Source organism: Pseudonaja textilis, chromosome 1 (genome assembly GCF_049901715.1).
Source record: "Pseudonaja textilis isolate UNSWEBS1 chromosome 1, rPseTex1.2, whole genome shotgun sequence".
Taxonomy (NCBI): domain Eukaryota; kingdom Metazoa; phylum Chordata; class Lepidosauria; order Squamata; family Elapidae; genus Pseudonaja; species Pseudonaja textilis.
In genome coordinates this window covers 237,795,241-237,820,355 of record NC_141990.1, presented here as the reverse complement: position 1 = coordinate 237,820,355, position 25,115 = coordinate 237,795,241, and the positions used below count along the sequence as shown (strand labels likewise).

General features: G+C 34.3%; 1 protein-coding gene across 1 annotated transcript in view; it reads left to right on the top strand.

Annotated features, from left to right (window-relative positions):
• Positions 1-297: 297 nt before the first annotated feature.
• OTOG (otogelin) overlaps positions 298-25,115 on the top strand; it is a 108,592-nt gene continuing 83,774 nt past the window's right edge. The window contains exons 1-15 of the mRNA XM_026706431.2: positions 298-335; positions 754-808; positions 5,934-6,024; positions 8,462-8,560; positions 8,882-9,036; positions 9,680-9,798; positions 10,589-10,794; positions 11,807-11,940; positions 12,401-12,507; positions 13,742-13,851; positions 15,173-15,298; positions 15,997-16,105; positions 17,484-17,530; positions 18,704-18,849; positions 24,781-24,913. Coding sequence (XP_026562216.2) covers positions 298-335; positions 754-808; positions 5,934-6,024; positions 8,462-8,560; positions 8,882-9,036; positions 9,680-9,798; positions 10,589-10,794; positions 11,807-11,940; positions 12,401-12,507; positions 13,742-13,851; positions 15,173-15,298; positions 15,997-16,105; positions 17,484-17,530; positions 18,704-18,849; positions 24,781-24,913 — 1,675 coding nt within the window. The remainder of the gene's footprint in view (positions 336-753; positions 809-5,933; positions 6,025-8,461; positions 8,561-8,881; positions 9,037-9,679; positions 9,799-10,588; positions 10,795-11,806; positions 11,941-12,400; positions 12,508-13,741; positions 13,852-15,172; positions 15,299-15,996; positions 16,106-17,483; positions 17,531-18,703; positions 18,850-24,780; positions 24,914-25,115) is intronic.

Genomic DNA, 25,115 nt, shown 5'->3' with positions numbered 1-25,115 from the left:
ATCCAATAATCATAGGCTAATAATATATGATAATTATATGTATATATAGTTTGCAGGCTAAGAAAGGGAATTTAAAGTAATTATTTCATAACATTTTAGCATCCTGTAGAATTTATTGGATGAACCATTGAAAAATTTGAATTTTGGGGTGTGTGCTAAATATTGAAAAATATGGAATGCTTTAGAAAATGTAAGAAAATGAATATAAATTTAATTAAATAAAAGCCTTTTTTGGAGAAGTAATTTGAGTAGAAGGATTTTTTTTAAATTCCCAAGAAATGATTTAGTGCTTGGAATATGGAGTACTCAAATCTGCCAGGAAAGTTTTCACAAAGGTATAAACACAGCATTTCTACCAATAAAATTTAAAGTGTATTAAAATGTTCAACATCAGTTAATGCCTCCCACCTTCAGAAGAGAAGAATACTGTTACTTCCTTTAAAAGTATGGTAAGTTAAAGTTTCTTAGGTAATACAAAGAAAAAAAAACAGAATTACTAAAAAGACACAAAAAATAAAGGGATTCGTTATTGCTGACTGAACAGTAGCAATCAAAGCTCTCAAAGGCAGGGCTTTATTTTCTGCAGCATCAAGAATTAAGGGGCACCCCTTAAATTCCATTTTTTTTTGTCTGCTGATTCAGTCAGGAGGCCTCAAATTGAGTGGAAGTGCAGCTTTCCTAAGTTCTGCATGAGTAAGAAAGGTGCAGATTACCTCTGCTCAACAAATCCAGCCTTGTTCTTTTCTTCCTTAGGAATGACAGCAGTGCGGTTCCTCAGAAACGAGATCCTGGTGTCCTCAGCGATCAGGTAAGGCACCAACTCTGCAGCTGTTTTTAGAATTTTAAAAGTTGGTGTGATAGAATGAACAATTCCCAGACTAGCTTATCCTGTAGGTAACTTTACGATCCTATGATTATTTCCCTTCAATCTTTCGACACTGAGTTTTTGAACTCCTGATCTGAATATTTTTACTATTTGCACTTTTGGCAGGATTGAGGGGGAAAAAAAAACCTTGAGTTATAGATAGCTTTGCAATTAAAAAAGGGTTTACTTTCATCAATAGACTTATTTGCAAGGAAAGCTGTTCTTTTCCTCTGTTCTTTTATTGGAATGGTATGATCGGATCATTTATGTACTCAGCATTAGGCAAAATGCTTTCTCTTTGTATATTTTGAATGGAAGGAATGTATTCAAATGTAAGAATGTGTCATACAACTGATTTAACATATGTAAGAAAAAAATGACTATGTCACTTTAGAAGCAATTATTACCACATATATTTAATAATACATCATATTTAAAATGTATTTTTCTTCAAAAGTTCAGCTGTTCTGAAATCAATAAAAAATTACAAAGGATAGGTTTGAATTTTTGGTTCATTTTATAAATTTATAATTATAACAATGAATTAGATTCTTTAAACTTCATTTTATAACATTTAAAACAAAATGTATAATGTTAATCACATAGTAATCATTCTTTCAATCATATTCCCAACAATTCAAAGCATATGGCCCTGGGTGCTTTTCTTGCTGTGCCAGACTGATTATTACATTTTAAAATGGAATAAAACATCATCAGTTTTATTACAAGTAAGCAAGAATAAGAAAATAAACATCAGGATGAGTTATTGGAAATGATTCAGTAATCAGCATTATTGTTTAATGGTTTGTCTAAAAATAATCACTAAAATATATTATCTGTTTTTAATTAAGAGAATTAATTAAGAGAAAGCTTATTTAATATTTAGGCCTCGATCAGAAGTCTAGGAGTGGTATTTGACAGCAGTCAATATGTATATTGCTTTCTTTCCATTAATTCCCAGTTAGTGAATACTTATTAAACCACATTTTTAATAGTTGGGCTACATTTAATAAAAGTGCATTTATTATTTAATATACAGTATTTCTTACATTGCTTCCCCTGCTGTTGAATCTTGCAGCTGTTTACAATAAGAATAAAAACAATTAAAATACATTGTTTTAATTTATTGTACTTTATCAGTTTATATTCATTGAAAGTGAGAAGAAAATAAGAAAATAAAGCTATTCATCCATAACATTTGCACAAAACGCAGTCTATTCTGCTTTTTATTTTGTACAGCCTATTTAACTCCTCTATATTCAGATTCTGTCTTTTGTTTCTCTCCAATTTTTTTGTTACTGAAAAGTTTAGTAGACAGAAAAAATATTATACAAAATACACACAGGAAATTAAATCAACTGGCAGTAAATCTGTGTTTTTTAAAGAGAATCCAAGAACTGGAAACAGCCTCTTCAGGCTGTTCATTTTAATTGTTGTTCAGAATATATGTAAAATATTTGATAAGTATAAAAGAAACATTCTGAATATTATTAAAGCCATGTTACTGAGATTAAATGTCTATGAACATTAATAGTTATGAATAATCCTTTGAATATTTCAGAAAGGTAGGAAATCTAAGACAAATGTGCAATCAATAAGGGCTGAATTGACCATAGGGTTGGAGTCAGCAATTCAATATCACAACCTTCCCACTCCATTATTCCCGTTATTGCGAATTTTTTTCATGGTACTCACAGCTACTGTTTTGTAGAACATCATGAATAAAACAATGCAAGAATATTCAAACATAACTTGCTCAGTGAGAATCTTGCAAGGACATATATAGACTTCTCCTAGGAGAACATTTCCTGGCTGGATCAGTGGAAATTCTTCACAATTGAGAGGAACCACATTAGGAAAGCATCCAAAGGACACTGCAGAAATCATAGTAGAATGTAACACATTCATGTTTGAGTTACTGCACTGCACCTATATTTGTATACCTGCCTAAAATTAGTCATGGCAAAGCCAGATAAAAGACACTTCCTTGGATTCAGATTGATACTATCGGACTATAGAGCAGTTTCTCATTCATCCTGAATAAGTCAGAAGAGTGTTGCAAACATCATGGTTCTAAAATGGACGTATCCATCCTTTCTGTCCATTCTTTCTTTGGCAGTGATATGACTGATCCACTTTCTCCTGTATTGATAGGCCAGATCTATTAGGGAGCATGTCAGCAGCTTCACCATTTCGCATCTCTGTGTTGATGTCAACCCAGGTAAACCAGACAGGAAACAGGACTACATAAACTAATTTTACTTTATTATAAAGCTACATTAACGTCATCTTGCAAGTCTGAAACTACGAACTTCCTGCTGCCACTTTTAACTGCTTGATCCATTAGGGAAGACCCTTCAAAATATCTTTCTCTCATCCTTAAACTACTGGGAGTTGACTTCTCTTGTCTGATGATTTATGAGGCAGCTTCTCTTCCCCTCATTCCAGAGATGGTATTCAGCAGGTTCTGACCAGTTCTGGAGAACCAGTCGCATAAATTTTGAGTAGTCTGAAGAACTGGCAAATACCACTTCTGACTGGAGATTTTACCTTCCCTTGCCATGCCCACCAAGCCACGCCCACAGAATCGATAGTAAAAAAATTTTTAATCCCACCACTGCCTCATTCCCCAAAGTCATCCACATATTCCATTTTACTTGGTCTTCTTGTGATTCTTTCACTCTCATTGCATAGCTTAGTCACATCCTGGCAGCAGCAGCCATTCCATGTGGGTAAAGACCTGTACTCTCATAGCCAGTATCTTCTGGACCTGAGGCTTAGAAAAAGTTCCTCTTTCTTCTACGCACCTTCATGTGAGGATATGGACAATGTTGTAGCAGAGATTGGTAACCAGAAGTTAAATTCTGTCCACTTTCAATCTCTCTAGAAAAAAAAAAATCATGACAGCTGCAGACAGTTGCTCCTCAGGAATCAAGGCTTGTACAATCAACTCATGGCTGAAAGTACCATCAAGCTTATAGTCATTAACATATGGACATAAAGCAAAGCCCTATTTCTTAATCGATTTTGGAACTGCACTTCAATTACTTTTTTAACTATTATGAACCTTCAGTTTGGCAAGTTTTGTAACATTCACTAGGTGAGCTTCTTTCTATCCTTTGAGAAATGGGATTGGAATAAACAGCAACAGGGTGCTTAGAATTTTTATTTCAGAAAGCTATAAATGGATTAAAAATCTAGAGGGATTTGAAATAATTTTGACATTAATTATAAGAAATATTTCTATGTGAAAATATTGCTTGGGGATAAACATGATCAGATGAGATTCCTATGGGTGGACACTAGAGGGAACAAGAAAGAGCTAAAGATCAATTAATTAAAGAGAAGAAAACTTAAATTTGACTTCTGAATATAAAATGAAGCAAAATACTTTAATTTTGGATGAATTCAAGGATATTTGGAAGCATTGGACTAAGAAGTTAATCTTGAGATTGTCTGCCATTGTAGATAAACCAGAGGTTTAAAGGTTAAAAGATGTTCTAGAAGACAAACAAGTTTTACAGGAAAAGGCAGACTGAGGCTGATTTGAATGTGGGTTTAAAAATTACAACTTGTAAGAATGATATGGAAAAAGATGTTACACTGGAAATACAAATGAAATTCACTCATGTCTTAATAATTAAAAGGAATGTACAAAGAACAAACAAGTAGAGTGATTTGGATAATTTTCTGACTTTGGATTTACAAAAGAGACTTGTTAAAGTTTGAAGGATTTCTGAGAAGAGACAAAGAAAAAATGAAAATAAATTCTGGGATGTCATTTAAAACAATTAAAGATCAAGAGTGTTAAAATCCAAGGGAAAGGAATGACTTGTTTTTTGATCAAGGATAAAATAAATACATCATGCTGCTGTTTCTGGTAACACTTAATGGAGTTTCCTGACCAGGACCAAAGATTTGGAAAAAAGAGATTTTTGTTGTATTTTTTAGAAAAAATTATTACTATGTTGAAGTAAAGGAAAGGAATATAAAGTTGGTTTATTTGTATGTGTGTGTATATATCTATATCTATATCTATATCTATATCTATATCTAATATCTCTATCTCTATCTATCTATCTATCTATCTATCTATCTATCTATCTATCTATCTATCTATCTATCTTGTTTTCTGATAACTCTTCATAGACTTTTGTTCATTAGGGCAGAACATAAGATATGAAGAATTTGTTTATAGATAAGATATGAGAAACCATAATCATCAGACCAGAACTGCTGTTGCTAACCACTGTGACCATTAAATGGGTTGTGCAATTTTATGACAATTTTTGTCACAGTTATTAAACAAATCACCATGATTGTTAAGTGACTCACACAGTCACTAAGCAAATCCAGTTTCCCTCAATGACTTTGTTTGTTGAAGTCCTCTGGGAAGGTCTTAAATGTCACCATCACAAATACATTCTGGTTACCCTGTTCCTGAAGTTTGATCACAAGTCCCAAGGAATACTACAACAGGTGTAAGTGCAAGTATCAGCCATCGATACTCTTTCAGTGCTATCCAACTGTGAATAGTCATTAAATAAATGGTTATAAGTTAATGAATATTTGTATTGGTCTTTTATCTTTATAACTGCAAATATATATATATCTATATATGTGTGTGTGTATATATATAGATATATATTTTAGACTAAGGGATGCAAGAAGGATTCCTATTACTAAACAAAAAACACAACCCCCACAATTTTTGAAATTTTCAAAAAAAAAGGAAATTAAGTGAGTGGTTCCAAACAGATTCTAATGCAGATAAATACAATTAGAAGGGGACAAGAGTGAAGAAATAACTCCAGTGATATAGATATCACCATGATTGTGAAACTACAGTAAATATGTTCTGTAAATGTTAAATAAAGCATATTTTTGAGGACTTAAGATTCTGCACTGTACTATACTGTAATATTTTAATATTATAAATAATATTGCAATATAAATAATATTGTATCACAGCTTTCTTAATCACTGTATGTTTTTTTAATCCATATACACATATGAATAATAGACAATTATATGTTATTTCAAATTAATAGATTTTTTTAAATTGCAGGTATCTGGATTTTCATCTTATAGTTCTTCCACTACCACAGTATCTTCATACAGGGAAAGAAGATTCCGTAACATATTCTGTGATTCATCAAGTAAGATTCCCAAACTGTTTGAAGAATTTTAAAATCAGTATGATGAACCTTACTGCAGTAAATTAAATATAATTTCCCAAAAAATAATTGAACATTTTCCAAAGTTGAACTTGCAAGGCACAACATTCAGCAGCGAAAGGGCTGATGGGGCTATGCCATCCTTGTAGAATAATACACATTTTGAAGCCTTATTAGTTATCGGTAGGCTTCCTGACTTAATTTGATGTGTTGATTATTACCTACAGTATAAAACATTTCATCAATTGGTGTGTCTATAGCCTGTTGAGGTTGTCCAGAGCTTTCTGAAGTTTATAGAATGTATACCAGGTAACACATTTTTTCAGTGGCGGCTCCCAGCTTTTGAGGGGAATTTGTGCATGGCCTGTTGAGAGTCCGCAGCTCTGCCTGAGGTTTATGAAAAATGTACCAAGTGATGGACCTTTTCAGTGGTGGCTCCCAACTTATGAAACAGAATTATAAATGCACTATGCACTTTAGAAACAAGATAAATGGATACTATTAGAGCAAGGTCTGGCAACTGTCTTAGATACCCAGTTCATTATTTTGACTGTATTTAGATTTTTAAAAACATTGTTCATTGTCCTGAGTCTATAGGGTTTGAGGAGGTTTATAAATATTGTTTAAAAGGGATATAAATAAATAATTGCAGAATTAGTGTAATGTTTCCAAATGATTATTGTGATAAAGTAGAGTGCCAGTTTACCTTAATTATAAGTATCCTGGATTTTAAATAGAATATTCGATCAAGTTATTTAATTGGCTATGTACTGTTTCATTTCCAAAGATGAAATTAATAATGGTATATTTTAATTTATGTATTAGTCTTTGACCATGGGGATATAGTACTTTTTTTTTTTACAAATGCTGTTTGTTTCTTTACAAAAATGGAAGTTTTCAGCTTGCAAGGAATAATACCCTGTAATCTGAGTCCTGTCATATTTCTTAGTTAAAACAATTTTCCCTGTCAAATTTGGGAAGTGCAGGATCTCAGGGACTAAGAATGTATATAAATGGCTTGTATGAAGTTAAATGAAGCTACCTCAAATAGAAAAAGGGTGAAAAAAAGAGCTGTTTTATTTCCTGAAGAAGCCTATCTATTTTAATTTTGTTCAGAATTACAAAAAACCTATGTTGTGTTATGGAGATTTTGCTCTTGTTGCTTTATAAAAATAATAATTGTATACCAGAGGTAGGTAAAGGAGAAGGGAAGGAAATTTCTTATAAAAGCCCAAAGATGGAAGGAAACAGAGAAAAGTGGGGGGAGGAATATAAAGACCTTCAAGGTAATGGAATGCATGGATCACCTGGATGCTGCCTAGGAAACCATCGGACAAAAGAGGCAGGAGCCTGCAATTGTTTAATAGTCAAAGAAAGAAACTTAGGAAGGATCTAATGGGTCTAGCTGTTAAAAGTGGTGGTGGGAACTTTGTACTTTCAGATTTGAAGGGTTCTGTTAATGTAGCATTACAGTGAAGTAGATTTAGCTCATCTAGTCATGTTTCCAGTCTTGACCTGGATTGATTGACATTCATTCTACTGTACCTGGAGACTTCTAGTTGGTGGAATTATTTAATCAAGAATACTATTTCTATTAAAATTCTGCAGAGCTGACATCATAAGCTGGACTCTTGTAGGAACAGATGTTGAGTCAAAACAGGGAACAAAAACATTAATAAAGCATTACAAGGAAAAAACTGTATGGAAAATAGCCTGTAATTGGCTATTGAACTGCTGTCTTTAAAGTATAGTAAATGGCTTTGACAATTGCCATATGCTATTTTTATTTGGTTATGTAATTTAGCAGGTGTTTAATTAATGGGAGCTGATCCTTCCCAAGAATAGGAATAGGAATATTCCTAACAGAATAGGAATCTCACTTTTATTAAGTTTAACTCGGTTACATCAAGTGTTCAAAGAAACATCTAAATCAATAGTAGGTTAATAAATGGAGGTCACTTAAAAGAATTCTGGGGTTGCCTTCAATATAATTTGATCCAAGATAGCTTCTACTTTGATTGAATATTACTGCAATGTCTAACATTTATCCAAAGTGCATTAATTTAAAGTCATTAAGCCCTCTTAATGTCTATGGAGATTCTCAATCATCCAGGTTTTTCTTTGAAGAGGTTTTGCTTCTCATCAAAGAAGCTTCTTCAGCTCTTGGATGAGAAGTGAAATGTCTTCAAAGAAAAAACAGAAAGTCCAATTGCCTCTTGAAAAAACACCTCTTAATGTATATTCAGAAATCACTGTCATATAGAATAGAATACCATAAAGTATAATTATTAGCTGAGAAGATTTGTGACATTGGTTGAAAAGGTATGGTACATTCTAATGATCTGTTTTCATGTTATTACCTAGTTAGAATGTATGTGATTTGTAACAAAATTATTACATGTTATTTTTTAAAAAATAGATTCAGGTTTATTTGCATGCTTCAATGGAGGTGAATGTATACACTGGAAAATGTGCAACTGTAGTCGATATAACGCAACTGGATCAAGATGTCAGATAGGTAAGGAGACTATATCATTTTATGTTATCTGTTTTACCTAGAATGGCCTAAGATGCAAAAATATCCTTTAACATGATTGATAAAACTTAGAATCAACACAATTCCCCCAAAGACACAAATCTGCAGTTTGGAGCTTTCAGGTCATATTTTGAAGAAGAAATGGAATCTCAACAACCATAAGTGCTATGTATCGCCATGCATATTGTGAAAATACATATTACCTCCCCCCATTTCTGGCTATATGTTTGCAGTCATCCCCTTCTTGGATCCAAGTTAAGCCAAGTATTGCTTCTGAATGTTTCTTTCCCTCTTTTGCTGTAGTACATAACATGGGAACAGAACGAGACAACATTTGCCGAACATGGGGACAATATCATTATGAAACCTTTGATGGACTTTACTATTTTTTCTCTGGGAAATCTACATATGTTCTTGTCAGGCAGAGTGAATTAGATGAGCAGAGTTTTTCCATACAAGTAAGTGAAAATAAGATTGAAGGGATGTTGTGTAGTAAAGTTGTTTTCCTTGACTCTGGGTGTCATCAGTTAACTACTGTAGTTAGTCCAGTAGTCCAGAATAGGGGTGGATGATTCTGTGTATGATGTGTATGGTGTATGATGGATGATTCTGTTTTTTTTTCTATTGCTGCTTGATTGAGATTTCATGAACCCGTATGAAGTGCTTTTCTGTGCATGAGGGTGAAAAAAGTCGATACCTCTTACTCTTATAACTCCTTATGCTTCATGATTTGTGGTCCTGAAAATCTTTCTAAATTTGGCATAGATTCAGGAGCAGATGCAATTGGAGATTAATTAAACATGTTTCATGCAAAAATTGAAGGCTGCGGAGATCCCAGCTTAATAAAGTTCCAAAGAATGTGGATCTTGACTGAACCTAAATGTTCTAAGCTTCACTTATATATACTGTTTTGTATTTGGGGGAATAGAGTTATTACCAAATGTGGTATCAAGTTAATAATCAATTCAGCAATAATTAAGATACAGGTATTGAGCTAATGTTTATAATTTCAATTATATTTAGGATCCTGTATCTGAAGTTGTATGCAAACTGTAATCTAATTTTTCTTAAAATTATTCTCTCACTTGTTGTTTTTTGCAGATCCACAATGATCCAGAATGCAGTTCTTTTCCTTATTCCTGTAAACGATCCATTAGCTTATATTTTTCTGGAGAAGAAGAAATCAGATTAAGTAGTGAGGTTACCTACAAAGGCATTGGGTAAGTTAAACAAATGTACCTGTATGTTCTCATGTTCCTTTGTATTTTTACCTACACTATTATTTTAACATTGCAGATGTAAGTATTCTTTGCAATCTCTAAATACAGACTAGTTTCATTCTTGTGGACAATATATAGTGAATATAATTCATTATGGAATTGAGATCAATATTTATTTTTTTTAAATAAAAACTTCCTATAACTTTCTGCTAACTATCAGATGTTTCTGGAATCACAGGGATATTTTCGCCTGATCTGTTAAAAGCTACATAGCTGACTAAGATAAGAAGCAGGGTTTCAGAAAGACACCTTCAATGCCAATGGGGGATAAAAACAATCTAGAAAAGTGAAAACTTACATTTCCAAGCAGACTGTAGGAATTGCTGTGCAGTCTCTTTGAAATATTTCCATTCCATGGGCCCCAGGCATATCTCTGGGTCATACTGCCCTTTTTCAGAGCAGCTAAACTCTTCTACTTGCTTTCCACACTTTTTCACAAAGCTCTACTTCTCACAAGAAACATAGCTATTCAAAACCAGGGAGTTAAGATTGTTCTCCAAGCCATGGTGTGAATATTATTACTAACCAATTCAACACAAAATGGTGTCCTTATTCTCCATGAATAGGAACATAACCCAATAATAAGATCTGCGCAGTTGAAGGTAGTAATTTTGTTTGATTTTCATTGGCAGTTATAAAATTATAAAGCTGAAAATGGGACTTACTTTAGTAACATTTGAAAAGAAAGCTATGTTCCTTTCTTTATGGTGATGTTTGTTTTGTTTCCTAGAATACAATTACCATATACCATAGGGAAATTACACATCCAAAAAATAGCTGGATATGTCATTGTTAGACATCAGTATGCATTCTCTTTAGCTTGGGATGGAGTATCTGCTGTTTATATTAAGATGGCTCCTGATTACTTGGGCAAAACTCATGGACTATGTGGTAATAACAATGCCATTCTACAAGATGAACTTTCCACAAGTTATGGTGAGTATTTACTTGAATTTTAATGTTTGCTCTCAGTATATATTTATGTTATATGCAGTCCTTTATAAATATGTGCAGGGAAATGAAATTAGAATTAATGAGTGGTTTAAGGGAAATCCAAACATTTAAGAATAATTTTATTTTGGGCAGCTTAGTATGAGATATTCTAATATGAAACTGAACATAGAGAAAAAGATATAGCTATCAGATTGTTCTAGTTTTATGTGTATGGAATATTTAAGACACAGGAACATTACAACTAAACTATCAGTATTTTTAATGTAGTTTAGGAGTTAATTAAAGGCAATATCGCAACAGCAAGATATTTTTGAATTGAATAGCCTGATTTCCTAATTTGGGTCATAAATACATATTTCATTATATGGAAGAATGGATGGGAGCTGGAAGGTCAGGACTCTTGCAATCAGTCAAATAAGAGAGAAAAATCACAATGCCCTTTATTATACTCAAAAAAAATCCCTTCCACAGTATATGCAGAAAACTTCTCATGCCACCCTTCTCTGCAGCCTGATTACTTATGTTGTGGGATCATAATTAGTACTTTGTGTCCTATATAATGTATTTTCTACATACTTGCATGTATATGCTTTGTTGATTAGAGACTCATCCCATGATTGTTAGATCCATACAGTATGGCAGAAAATCTCTAGAGTGGACTAATGCAAAAAGAAATTTGAAAATCTGTACAAAAAACATCATAAATGCCAACATTTTTCTCCGTGAAGACTTCCATTGTATGTTACAATACTGTTCTATCAATAGCAGTGAAAGCATTTGAACTGGCTTCACTGCACCTGATTAGTATATGTACAATGACTCCATTAGAAAGCAGGGTGTTAATGGCTAGATGGCTGAAGATTGACTCCGTTTCAGAAATAATTAGAACTAATTTAACATTACTTGAGAAATTAGATGGAAATTGTGAAAGAAAACAATGATGATAAAAGCAAACTTCCCGCCTGCAATGCATTCGTGTATTTCCGCTCCCTAGGAAAAATTACGGAAGACATTGAAGAATTTGTGGAAAGCTGGAGAGAAAATCCTCCCCAGGAGAACATCCGTTCCTGGGGCACATCATTTAGCTATGAACCACCCTGTTTGACTCAAACTGATGCATTTTTGCAGGTAGGTATTCAACACACCACACAAACTAAGATTTAATTCTAAATGTGAAGCTTTTGGGTCTCTGAAGTCATAATCATTGCCTTTTATCCCTGCCATACTGACACACACACACACACATGAGTGTGTGTGTGTGTATCATAACTGACTTAGTGTTGAGAAACTCTGTGGCCTAGAAGACTTTATAAATGCTGAAAGTGTCATAGGAGTAATCAGTGAAGTATGGTGAAGTGGTTATTGGATTGTGACAAAGAAGACCCAGGTTTTAGATATGCTCAACAGATTGATGGCACGAGGGAAAGAAATATCTATTAGTTTTGGCATGCAGTGACCTGTGGTGCTGTCTTGAGGGAAGGAGTCTATGTCCAGGATGTGAGGGGTCTATAAATATTTTCTAACTTCCTGTTTTTTATTTTGATACTGTTTAAAACAACATTTCTCTACTTTTTTTTTCTCTTTTCAGAGGACATACATATTATGCAGTGTATTGCTCTGGTTCCCCTTTAAAGAATGTCATGAATTTGTGAGCCCATTTCCTTTCATGGCCAGTTGCACAAATGATTTATGTATGTAAGTATCCATTTTTTTGAAGTCCAGAGTTAGAAGTGGGTAGCTAAGATCCAGAAAAGCTCATGAATGCACATGGGTCTATTTGTTATATCATTATCTCCAGTTCTTACACTATTCATATCCCAGACAGCATCATGATCTCTAGGAGCAAGTTCTCAATATGTTCAAGATGACATAGTATATGTACATAACAGAATTCATCTTGGCTAAGTATTTAATTCTCACCTGGTTCTTTTTCAATTGTTGTAGAGTGGTATTCATTTATTTTGAGTGAAAATGGAACAAACTGATATAATTGTTGATCTAAATTTATGTATTTTGAATTCTCATTATCTGATTACATTCTGATTTAAAATTAAATCATGGTTTAGTTCTATAATAACAAGCTTAAGCTTGTTATTCCAGAAGTAGTTGTTACTTATACCTTTGTGTCTGAGTTTTTCTTCAGAACAAATCTGCAGTTTAGTGTGCCATTTTGAACTGTGAATTTACATTATACCTTATGATTCTTGACGAATGTATCTTTTCTTTTATGTATACTGAGAGTATTTGCATCAAGACAAATTCCTTGTGAGTCCAATCACACTTGGCTAATAAAGAATTCTATTAATCTATTTTAATATTATTTTTTTAAAGCCACATGACGGGGGAAGTGGCTCAGTGGTTAAAGTTGCTGAGCTTGTCAGCTTGTGTTTGAGATGCAAGCGCCATGTGATGGGGTGAGCTTCAGCTCCTGCCCACTTTGCAGTTCAAAAGCATGCAAATGCAAGTAGATAAATACTTCCCACTTTGGTGGGAAGATAACAGTGTTCCATGAGTCTTGGCATATAGTCAGGCAGGCCACATGACCATGGGAAGGGTCTTTGGACAATGCTGGCTCCCTTGGCTAAGAAATGGAGATGAGCACTGCCCCTAGAGTTGGATATGACTGAAAACCTTTACTTTTAAAGCCACTTTGTCTGAATTTAGATGTTATGAGTTATTCTGAATATCTTTCCTAAAACACTACAATATTGTTTTGATTTTGTGCATTGCTCAAAATAATAATAAAATAATGCATACAGTTGGTATAATCATACTTGGTGGGTCTAATCACACTGAGTCAATAAAGAATTCTATTCTATTCTATTCAACAATATCTCTGGATTGTTGATAACGATATTATTAATATTATCATATTGCTCTTTTGTAAAAATAGAGCCAGAGATGTTACGTTAACTTTAATTTTTTAAAGGTCAGGCATTGATAATACCACTTGGTGTCGTGCATTAACCGAATATGCAAGGACTTGTGCTCAAGCAGGAAAACCACTTCACGAATGGCGGGCTCATTTTGAGCAATGTGGTAGGCATTGAAGGTTTCAGAATATTTCCCAGTCTCTGTAGTTTCCTATGTTCCCCCCATGTGAATTGCTATATTTACTAACAGAGAATGGTAATGATTAGATAAATTAGTAGCATACAAAACCGGCGAGAACCATATTTCTGCGTGTATTGTTATAATAGATAAATAAATAAAATTTGTATATCAGATCAGAAACTTAGTACAATAGTTCATAATATAATATATCAAGTTAGGAATAAGAATATTTAACATTGATCCTGACTGATAATAGCAATAGCACTAAGACTTATATAACTCTTCACAGTGCTTTACAACCCTCTCTAAGTGGTTTACAAAGTCAGCCTATTGACCCCAACAATCTGGGTCCTCATTTTACTGACCTCGGAAGGATAGAAGACTGAGTTCACCTTGAGCCACTCAGAATTGAATGAATTTCATTCCCCCCAAAAGTAGAAAACCAATGTTCTGTTGAAGTGTTCAGTACTTATATGTCATATATATCTTATGAGCCGTGGTGGTGCAGTGGTTAGATTGCAGTACTGCAGGCTACGTCTGCTGACGGTTGACAGCTAGCAGTTTAGCATTTTGCGTCTCATTGGTTCAGGGTTGACTCAGCCTTCCATCCTTCTGAGATGGGTAAAATGAGGACCCAAATTGTTGGGGGTAAACCACTTCGAGGGTATAAATATGCTGACTCTGTAAACCGCTTAGAGGCTGTAAAGCACTGTAAAGGGGCATATAAATCTAAGTGCTATTGCTATTACTATCTATTTCCTCCCATTGTCTTAGCTGCCCAGAAGCAGTGCACAAGGACATCTGGGGAAGTGAACATCTTGTATCTATTATCCTTATCTCCATTCAACAATCCTTCTTGTACATCCAGACTTTAAGATTACAAGTAATTTAAATTATGGGATTATAGGGGGCATATAGAAGGAAGATACAATTACTGTGTGCTGTGCACCAAAATGAGGGCAGTGAGAAAAGAAAAGTCTTATGGGCTTATTTTTGCATAAGCCTGTAGTATCTTGCAGACATTGTTTCAAATGTTAGGCAAATGATTTTATATTTGGTTCAGCCGTAGTTTTGGAAAGCATTTTAGATAAGAAATAAAATCTACATCTATGATTGGTTGCAGGGAAGGGAAATGACGTATCATTTTTAAAATAAAAAATGCATTCAATATTAAAAAAAAATCTCGAGACATTAAAGCATTAATGGATTTATAGAGGCATAAATCTTTGAACAGAACTCTTTTCTTAAATGAAACTGAAACAATGACATAAATCAGGTAACGTTCCCTATGTCTTCTGTTTTGCAGTTGTTAAATGCGAGGAGCATCTTGTCTACAATGAATGCATTGACTGTTGCCCATTTTCCTGTCGCCAAAAAACGCACTGTGTTGACAGTGAACTTCCCTGTGTTGATGGATGCTATTGCCCAGATGGTAATATGGCTATTGCGTGGGTGGCATTCTTGCAAATCTGCAGCAGAATAGCTAAAAAGCTATATTTCAAGAGCTTGTCACCCAAGTTAATGTTGTTAGTGAAATTGTAAATCCTTAGGGGAATAGATAAAATCAACCCAGGGGAATAATCTAATGCCCTTGTGTGTTTCAAAATGCATTTTCCTCTCTGAATCTGAATATTGTTATGGTTCTATTTGTTTGTAACATATTTTTACACTTGTCCTTTATGATAGGAAATAAGTAGTAACTTGCAGCATAAAACATTTCAGATATGAATTATTTTGAATCTGAAATGCCCTCTTCCAAGCGTGAATCAGGTTGTTTTAATCATTTTATATGATCTGAAGTATAAACATTTTCAAAGTATTTCAAACTTAAAACCAATGTTTTGCTTTAAAAAAGGCTTTTTAAATCTCAAAACTTCTCCATCAAGCAAAACTGTTTTGCAGCTTGAAATCTTTTTTTTCCATTTCAAACAGGACATTTAACACTTAAATGAGGGCTTTCAAATTTGAAATGGTTCATATTTAAAACATTTGCAGAACCTTAGTTCTAAATAATAATATTGTGCATTGTGAAGGAATTTATTTTAAATACTATGCAGTCAAAAATATGTTGTTACCAATTACATGACTTTTCTGCCTAATTTTCTGCCTAATATTGAATATACATTCTAGGCCTTATTTATGAAGACAGATTATGCGTGAGGCCAATTGACTGCCCTTGTGATTACCATGGAACTATCCACAGAACTGGTGCAGTTATTCAAGAGGAATGCAATAACTGGTGAATAATTTCCTGAAAATTTTAAGCAAGTTTTACTGACTTCATACAACAAAATATATTACTATTAGACAAATAGTTGTTAAAGGCATATGGGTGTGTAAATTACATTTCCAAGGTAAGGGAGTTTCTTCCCATAAACGTTTAGAAGAATTCCAGAGCATTGGAAATTTTAACTTACCCTGACTCTCAACAAATTATTTTCTTTGGGAAAAGCTTGAAAGTAACATTTATAACCTGTTATATAACAAAACCAAGATGTTTTTCACTATAGCATCTTATGGTAACTTGTGCTTCCATTTCCTCAACTGCCTTCCTTACCCCCAAAAAAACAAAAAACCCCACAGTATTTTAAGACGACAAAATGGAATGCCTTTACTTTTGCAATGATAGAACTTTGAGTCTTCTGTATAGAAACATATGAAGTTCATTAAGTGGTACATTCTCCTTTCAAGAATGTAGAAAGTTTTTGAATTTTATAGAACTTAAGATCCCTAGTATGTTTATACAGATATATACTAAGAATGTATTTTGAAGCATAGGGTTGTTGGGATGTTTTCTTTCATCCAAGAGAAAGTTGTTGAATTTATTATTATGAACAGAAGAGAAGCAGCCATGTCTCTGAGTATAGAAAAAAAATGAAAGAGTGTTTCATAATCAGGAACAAGATGGGTAATCCCAGCTAAAAATTGGGTAATTCTGTGGATTGTTTTTTAATTTTTTTAATAATACATACTAGACAAAACAATCAGTGCTGAGCATTTTTATGCTGCAAAATACAAAGTGAGTTTTTACAGACTGTAGGGTTTGTTGTGGAAATGTTCAAGATTGCTTGGCAGATTATATTATAAATAATTGTATTCTATATGCATGCACTTAAAATTGTATTTTTCTATATCTATATATTTATCTAAGTATCATGTTTCGTTATTTATATTTCATTGAGTTTGATTCTTAGATTGCACACTTGAAGAGTAGTTTTTGAAAGAAACTTCACCTCTCGTTAAAAAAAACAGATTAACATATCCATGTTGTAATATGCTTTATTTTGAACACCTTGTGACAAAAGAAATTCATTCTTGTTCTTGTCCCAAGCGTGTGTAACCTCCTCCTTTAATAGGATTGCAAACAAGGAACCCATAGATACCACAATATACTTGGTGAATATGAAAAGATCTATTTATTTCCATTAGTGTTTCCTTAGTGTAAATTGTTTTCTGGGATTTATAGCATAAACTCAACCAGAAATCTTGGTTCAGCTTTGGTTTCTGACTTTTTATGGCTCAATTCAGTATATAGTTCAGTAAATGAGGCTTTCAGTATATAGTTTAGTATTATGCAATGGCTGCTTTCTCAAGTCTCTAATCTTTTTCTCTTTCAGTACATGTTCTGGAGGAAAATGGATTTGCACTAATCTTACCTGTCCAGGTACATAATTTATAAAAGCTTTCTAGCCTGGAACTTTAGTGGCAACATTTTTGCAGGTTTTCTCAGCCGTCACCCTATTATTGTAAATTACTATTTGTTTTGTACTGCCTATCTTTTATAAGCTGTAGCTATCTACTTATGAGCATCATGTCTAAGTTTGCAGTTTAGCTCCACTCAATTTCCATTCATTTCATGTACCATGTACCATTCATTTCATTGCTCAATAAGAATATGCAGAGCCCAATGACATAGAATACCCATGATCAGATCTTCCAACTTAAAAACCAACCAACCAAGCCTTTTAAAATCTGTTTAACTTTTTCTTTGGGCGTTATTTCTTAATGCCTCGTTTTCCAAATATAAGTCATATTCTGTCCCCTCATCTTCTATGAGCTTTCACTTGGTGCCATAATTGTGCTGTGGATTTAAAAAAAAATCCCTTCAATTTACTACTTCAATTCTGGAACACTGCCAAGGAACAAGCTTAGATCATTCTCCTAAAAGAAGATCCAACACTCTGTTAAAAATCTAGACATAGATATCTTTCACACCGACTAAATAATGAACTGTGAATATTTTCCATGTGGAAATTCAGTATAAAAATAATATGTATACATGTATGTATTCTTTCATTCGATCATCTCAGATTGTTTGAATAAGCCCCTGCAGTTTTCTAGGCAAATTTTTCAAAAATGGTTTTTGCCATTGCATCCTTCCTAGAGTTGAGAGAGAGTGACTGGCTTAAAGCCACACCTTTGCCTTTGTGTTGCCTTTGTGTCTAGTGGGAAACTAGAATTCATAGCCTCCTTCTCATTTCTATCCTAGTACGTTAATCACTACACCAAATTGGTGTCTTAACATTTATTTTACTCATATAATAAATAGAGATAGACAATTGCTTTTTTTCATGTTTGTTTCTTGGGCCAGGTGAGGGAGGACGAGATTTATTCAAATGTGTGCTATGAGCCTGGAACAAGTTTTTATAGGAAATAATCATTATTTAAAAAGATGAAACGGCTGTAAAATAAGCAAGACAGTTTTTTTATTCATCTTTGTAATCCTTGTATGGTTGTCTTAATATCATTCAGCATTTAATATCAAATACAACATCAGAAAGCATTCTTGTAGCATATTGGGAAAAAAAATCCTTTTTTTTTCATTCTTTGTTGCCAGCTCAGTGCTCAGTTTCAGGAGATATTCACTTCATGACATTTGATGGGCGCAAGTTTACTTTTCAAGCACCCTGCCAATATATCTTGGCAAAAAGTCGTGTCTCTGACAAATTTGCTGTGACTCTACAAAATGCTCCTTGTGGACAGGTGAGCTGATAAAAGCAAGCATGCTGATGGCTTAAAAATTAAGTCATCTTTCTGAGAAATACATCTCTTGCTGCTTTCTGATTGAATGTTGATCTTTGGATCCAATACAGAAGTTCCATTCTAAAGACACAGGCATGATGTGCCTTATGGATTTAATGCAGGGCAAATTAAAGAAAGAAGTGGTGGATTTTTCTGACTTTGATTCGCCTTCTACCAAACATCTTTTGCTCATGGGAAAAAATAAACACTGTTTGCCCTTCTTAGCCTGGAAGGCAGGAGTGAGTAAGTGGAGGCACCTATTTAAAACAGATTTAGCTGCTGATTATGTTGCCAGGTTGCAGATATGGAGATCTGCTCAATGTCGCCTCGAATCACAAGATGAGTGGCATATAAATTTGATAAATAACTAAAATAATAAAGGAGTGCGAAACGCATGTCTGAAACAAGCTCAGCTGAGAGTTCACCTTTGAAGAAAAAAGATGCAGAGTGAAATGGGGGAAAACAACAAAGAGCAAGCCCCCTCTGTGACTAGTGTTGCAAGAGAATAGCAATCCTAAATCATAGTACCTGGAAGTGGCCTGTGAAGAAGCAAAATAGTATAAGAATAGATAATATGGATCCTCCTCCCTAAGTTAAAAAATACTTTAAAGTATCAGCCCCCAGCCTTTTGGTCATCAAGGACTGGTTCCATGGAAAGAGGTTTTTTCTGCGGACTGGAGGAGGTGTGGTTCACATCAGTGGTAGGATTCAAATTTTTTTACTACCGATTCTGTGGGCGTGGCTTGATGGGCGTGGCAGGGGAAGGATACTGTAAAATCTCCAGTCAGAGGTGGTATTTACCGGTTCTCTGAACTACTCAAAATTTCCACTACCGGTTCTCCAGAACTGGTCAGAACCTGCTGAATACCACCCCTGGTTCACATGCTGCCTGAATCCCGCAGATGCGGCTTCGCTTCTTAACACGGCCCGCTTTCTGACATGCTGCAGCCTGGTACCAGTCCATGGACTGCGGGTTGGTTTAAAGTATAGCCCTGAGAAATTCCTTATTGTTAGAAGAGCCAGAAAATTTATATTGCATTTATGGTGTGGTAGAACTGAGTTCTCCTTCCCATTTTAAACGCTTGAAATGTCAAGCCTGTTCCTCAAAATAAAACAGCAGAATTATTTTAACTTCAAAAAACGAAACGAAACACAGCTTTCTTTGAGTTAGGTTTTGATAGTATTGATTTTCATTTAACTTCTCTTATTTACTTGAGGTGGATGGTTTAATCATATTGTGCTGCTCCTTCATGTTCATCTGGTTTGTTAGATTCCGCTTTTGATTGAATAGTTTTAAAGTGTTTCATAAACTGTCATGTGATTTCCAGATAAGACTATTTGGGTCTACAGTGGTTTCCTTTCATCATTTGACTGTGTATTTTAGATTGAGGATATGTAATAATAAAGCAGGCTGTCTTCCAGTGAAGCATGTCTATCACCACTTTCTAACTAGCTGACCAAAGAGGTATAAAAAATGGAATGATAAGATCTAGAGGCAGTAATTACCCAAGATAGCTTAAATTATTCTGGGAAAAAGCAGTTTTTACAATAGAAACTCAACATGCTGAGTTGTGAAAGCTGTAATTTCAAATATTTGGCTTTGAGTTATTTACGAAAAATGATACTTTTAAAAACATAATAAGAGCAAAATTTCAACTAGAGATTTGTGTTTGAAAAAGAGGACTCAAAATGATTCCAATCCTTTCATAGAGTTTTGGGGATAAAATTGTTTTTTGAAATGAAATTAATTTGTAAAAGTACATTGCCAGGAAATTTGGAAAGCAAGTTCAGATATACAAATTTCATAAATTTTCTAAACCTGAGGAAAAAAGGAAGTGACACTTTTTGTGTTTTGTTGGTTAACATGGCTAGAACTATTTTATGTTTAAGATATTTGCATCTAGAAAGTACTCCATAGTTCTCAGTAATGCTACAATATGTCCGTTATTACCGTCATACCTTGTTTTGAATTACTCAGACATTACTTTGAGATGGCAGCAACCTTTATAACTAAGTATAACACTGATATCAGATCCCCGTGTTTATTAAGGAGAGAATTTGCTGGTGGCCTATGACTCTTCTGACTGGCCTTTCTTACCCCAGGCCTGCAGGCCTTATTCTAGGTTTGCACTTTCCCATTGAGGAGTGATGTGGAATCTAGGGGTCCTTGTAGACTCATAGGTCCTGTTCAAAGAACAGGTGGCAGCTGTGGTCAAGTGGGCTGTAGTGCAGTACCATCTGATGTACTAGTTGCACTTCTTTGTGGATCAGGCAGCCCTCTAAACATTAACCCACACTCTTGTCACCTCATGGTTCAGCTATTGTAGTGTTCTGCGTGGCAATGCCTTGAAGACTTCTCAGCAGCTTCAACTGGTGTAGAATTTAGCAGCATGAGCAGAGGTGGGTTTGCCTTGGCCTGCCCAGAACCACTTTTGCTTCAAGAACTGCATTGATTGACAGGGTTTTTTTTCCTAATGTGGTTCTAATGCTGTTTATTATTTATAAAGCCAGTTGTCTAAGAAGATGCCTGTCTCCCATACAGTTAAAACTTGATTTACAACTTCAATTAAGCCCCAAACCTTTGTTGCTAATGAGACATTGTTAAGTAAACGTTGCCCCATTTTACGACCTTTCTTGCCACAGTTGCTCAGTGAATCACTACAGTTCTTGACTTAGTAACACGATTGTTAAGTGAATCTAGCTTTGCTTGTCTTTATCTATTAGAAGGTCACAAAAGATGATCATGTGACTCTGGGACACGGCAACTGTCATAAATATGAGTCAGTCTGAATTTTGATCATGTGACCATGGGGATGCTGCAATAGTCATAAGTGTGAAAATGGTCACAAGCCACTTTTTTCAATGCTGTTATAATTTCAAAAATTCATTAAATGAACTGTTGTAAGTTAATGACTATGGTGCTGGAGAAGACTCCTGCAAGTCCCTTGGACTGCAAGGTGATCAAAGCGGTCAGTCCTAGAGGAGATCAACCCTGACTGTACTTTAGAAGGCCAGATCCTGAAGACTCTTGGCAGTGGTAGAGGACAGGAAGACCTGGAGGAACATTGTCCATGGGGTCGTGATGGGTCAGACATGGCTTCGTGGCTAACAACAATAACATGTCTTTGAACAGTCACTAAATGAACTGTTGTAAGTTGAGGACTCCCTGTAGTTTTGCCAACCATTATAAGTGGACAGAGTGGATATCCTCTGGGTCTCTTTGATTAATGCCATCTTTTGGGACACAGGAAGCACTCCTTCTTTGTTGTGGTGCCTGTCTTCTAGAATGAGGTCCTTCCTGAGGGCTGGACAATTCCCAACCAGATGACATTCAGAAGTTCTTAAAGACTTGTCTTCCGGTTTGAGCCTCTTCAGCGACAGACTGAAACCTTGTCTCTGCAAGGCTTCTATCCGTGCTCGCCGCTGGAGCGCCCTGAGCCGGCTGGTTTTGGGGCTATGCCACCCTGTAGAGGTGGTGAAGAGGGGGGAGACTGCCTACAAGGTTGAGGAGAGCCGCATCTCTCCTCCCCAGCTGGCCATTACTCCCTTTCCTGAAGGCGGTTGTAGCGGTGGTCAGAAAGGGCCACCACAAAGAAGAACTTGACCGGAAAAGAATGTGCAGGAGGAAGATAAGAAGAGAAAGTTTTGGTTGACCGGGTCAAACAGCAAAAGCAACAAATAAGGTATCCTGGAATTGAAACTATTAAAAAAAACAATAACATTGTTCCCTAAGAAGATTTTTAAGCTGCGAAGGAGAGAGAAAAGGGAAAAGATTTGGTTTTTTTCTCTCCTTTTCCTATACTGACAGCTAAGAGACTTAAGCAAGAATTGGTAAAAAATCCACTTTGACATTAATAGGCATTTAATGCTGAAAATAAAAAGTCAAAGGGATAATAAAGATTTCTGGATAATCAAAAGCTTTTGAAAACAGGAAAGGAGAGAAAAAGAATAAAAGGGCAGGATCTGGAAGGGAGGAGACTGCCTGGAATTAAAAAGAACTCGCAGCAAAATCTCAACAAGACTTCCAAAAGATACATTTTAACTGAAATATTGCAACAAAAACCCCAGGAAGAGAAAGTAGAAAAAGAAATAAGAAGAAATAACTCGGGACTATTTGGATTACTTGATGATTTCTGGATTTTTGGTTATTGTATTTGAATGACTAAAATCAATCAAGTGGTTGTTTAAATCCGTTTAAAATGGCTCCACTTTTAGAAGAACTGAAAATGGAACTTAAAAAGTACAAAGAAGATGCACAAGAAGGGAGAGGTTCTTTTGGCTTCGTATTTCAGTTTTTAGAAATGGAGATTTGGAATTATGAGAAACAACAAGAAATGCCTGCAGAACAAGAAGATTGCGACAAAGAAGAAGCCATCTTTAATGAACAAGTAATCTTTGGTGGAGGGGGAAGGAAAGGGGGAAAGAGAATGGAAAGTTTAAGATTGGGAAAAACAACCCCCCCCAAATAGAGTGAAAAATAAGTATAAAATCAGAAAGCAACAGAAGAGGGAAATGCAGAAGAGAGAATTAGATGTAGAGAGACAAGGGGGTAAAAAGGGGAGGGAGAAGATTAGAGGGAAGAAAGAAAGGAAAAGGACAGAAACAAAATATAAAGAAACAGGGCCTATTTAGAAATAATGGGTGAAAATTTAATGGAAAAAGGGATTCTGCAAAGGTACATAAGATAGTATTGTTATATTAGAAACAGAAATAATTTTAGAAAATATGAAACAATGTATGATTAAAATGTCTGATAAAATAGCTATCGTAATTCAGTGGAATGCTTGTCAATAAATAAATGTAACAAAATGAATATTTAATTATTTACAAAACGTGAAGAGAAATAAGGGAAAATTAATTATGGAGATTATATGTGTCTTTAAGGAATTATGATATTTAATTGAAAAGAAGTGTTAAAGATGTTAAGATTTTAATGATTATTAAAGATAGAACTGAATTGGAATGGAATGAGGGTTTATAATTACATATATTTATAATCTTTTTTTAAAAGAATATAGTGTGCATTATAAGAATGTACGAAGCAGAATTCGATTGGAAGTTATATATTGTGTATAATATTGAAGGTCATAACATTAAGGTATATATTGAAGTTTAAATAAGAGTTGAATGGATGTAATTAAAAGATATAAAGGTGTCATACTCCAATTAGTAACTACAGGAGAAAATTTGTTTAATGAGAAAAGATAATATGAAATTGAAACAGAACAGACAAAAGTATAAATATAATGATTTGAATTGAGATGAAATAATCAAAATAAAATTGAGAAAATTAATAGAGGGGAAAAACTATATAGAAAACGTAGAATAGTATAAGATATGGATTAGAACACAAAAAGGAGCATGAAATTGAGTTTTGTGTCTGTATAAAGAAGTTCAACCCGGGACCATGCTATTTTCAAAAACGATGTTTTACTTGTATTTTGTATGTGTGTAAACCCAAATAAAACTTTATTTAAAAAAAAAAAGAAGTTCTTAAAGACTTGGCTGTTTCCCAAAATTTGGGGTAGGATGTTTGGATGATACTACTTGCCAGGTGTGTTTGACAAATGCTTCATACATTTTGGTGCTTGATGTCTGGATTTTCCATCATGTAATTTCTTTTACTGAACTTATTTAACTTATTGTAAATGTCATGTAGTATATTGTATTCAGGTTTTGTTTTTTATATTGTGAGCCGCTTTGAGTCAGAGTCGTGCAGCATCGAAATTGAATTAAATAAAGTGAAGCAGCAACTATATGTGAGGTCATAACTCATCTCATATTCATTTACAACTGTTTTCTTTTTCAGTGAGAATTATTACACTTTATACCTTGATCCATGATAAATTCCACTTTATTTTAAGGCATTGTTTGTTTTCATCATCTTTCTAGAATCATGATGGAACATGTATTCAATCAATCAGTCTTATTTTCAGTCAAGATTTTAGGAGGCAAGTAACTCTGACCCATTCAGGAGATGTTTTGGTACACGATCAATATAAAGTTAATCTTCCATATATTGATGGTAAGTTAGAACAAATGGTAATAAAAATAACATTACAAATATGGAAATTTATGATTTTAGTTATATGTTGTTTGCTATGGAAGTCACAGGTTTCATAGTCCTTTGTTTGGTGCAATTTAGATAGCTTCTTTCTATTTTTATGCTAAATTCTCTATTTGGCCAGAATGAGAAGTGACTAATATATTGCAGTAGAATAAGTCAG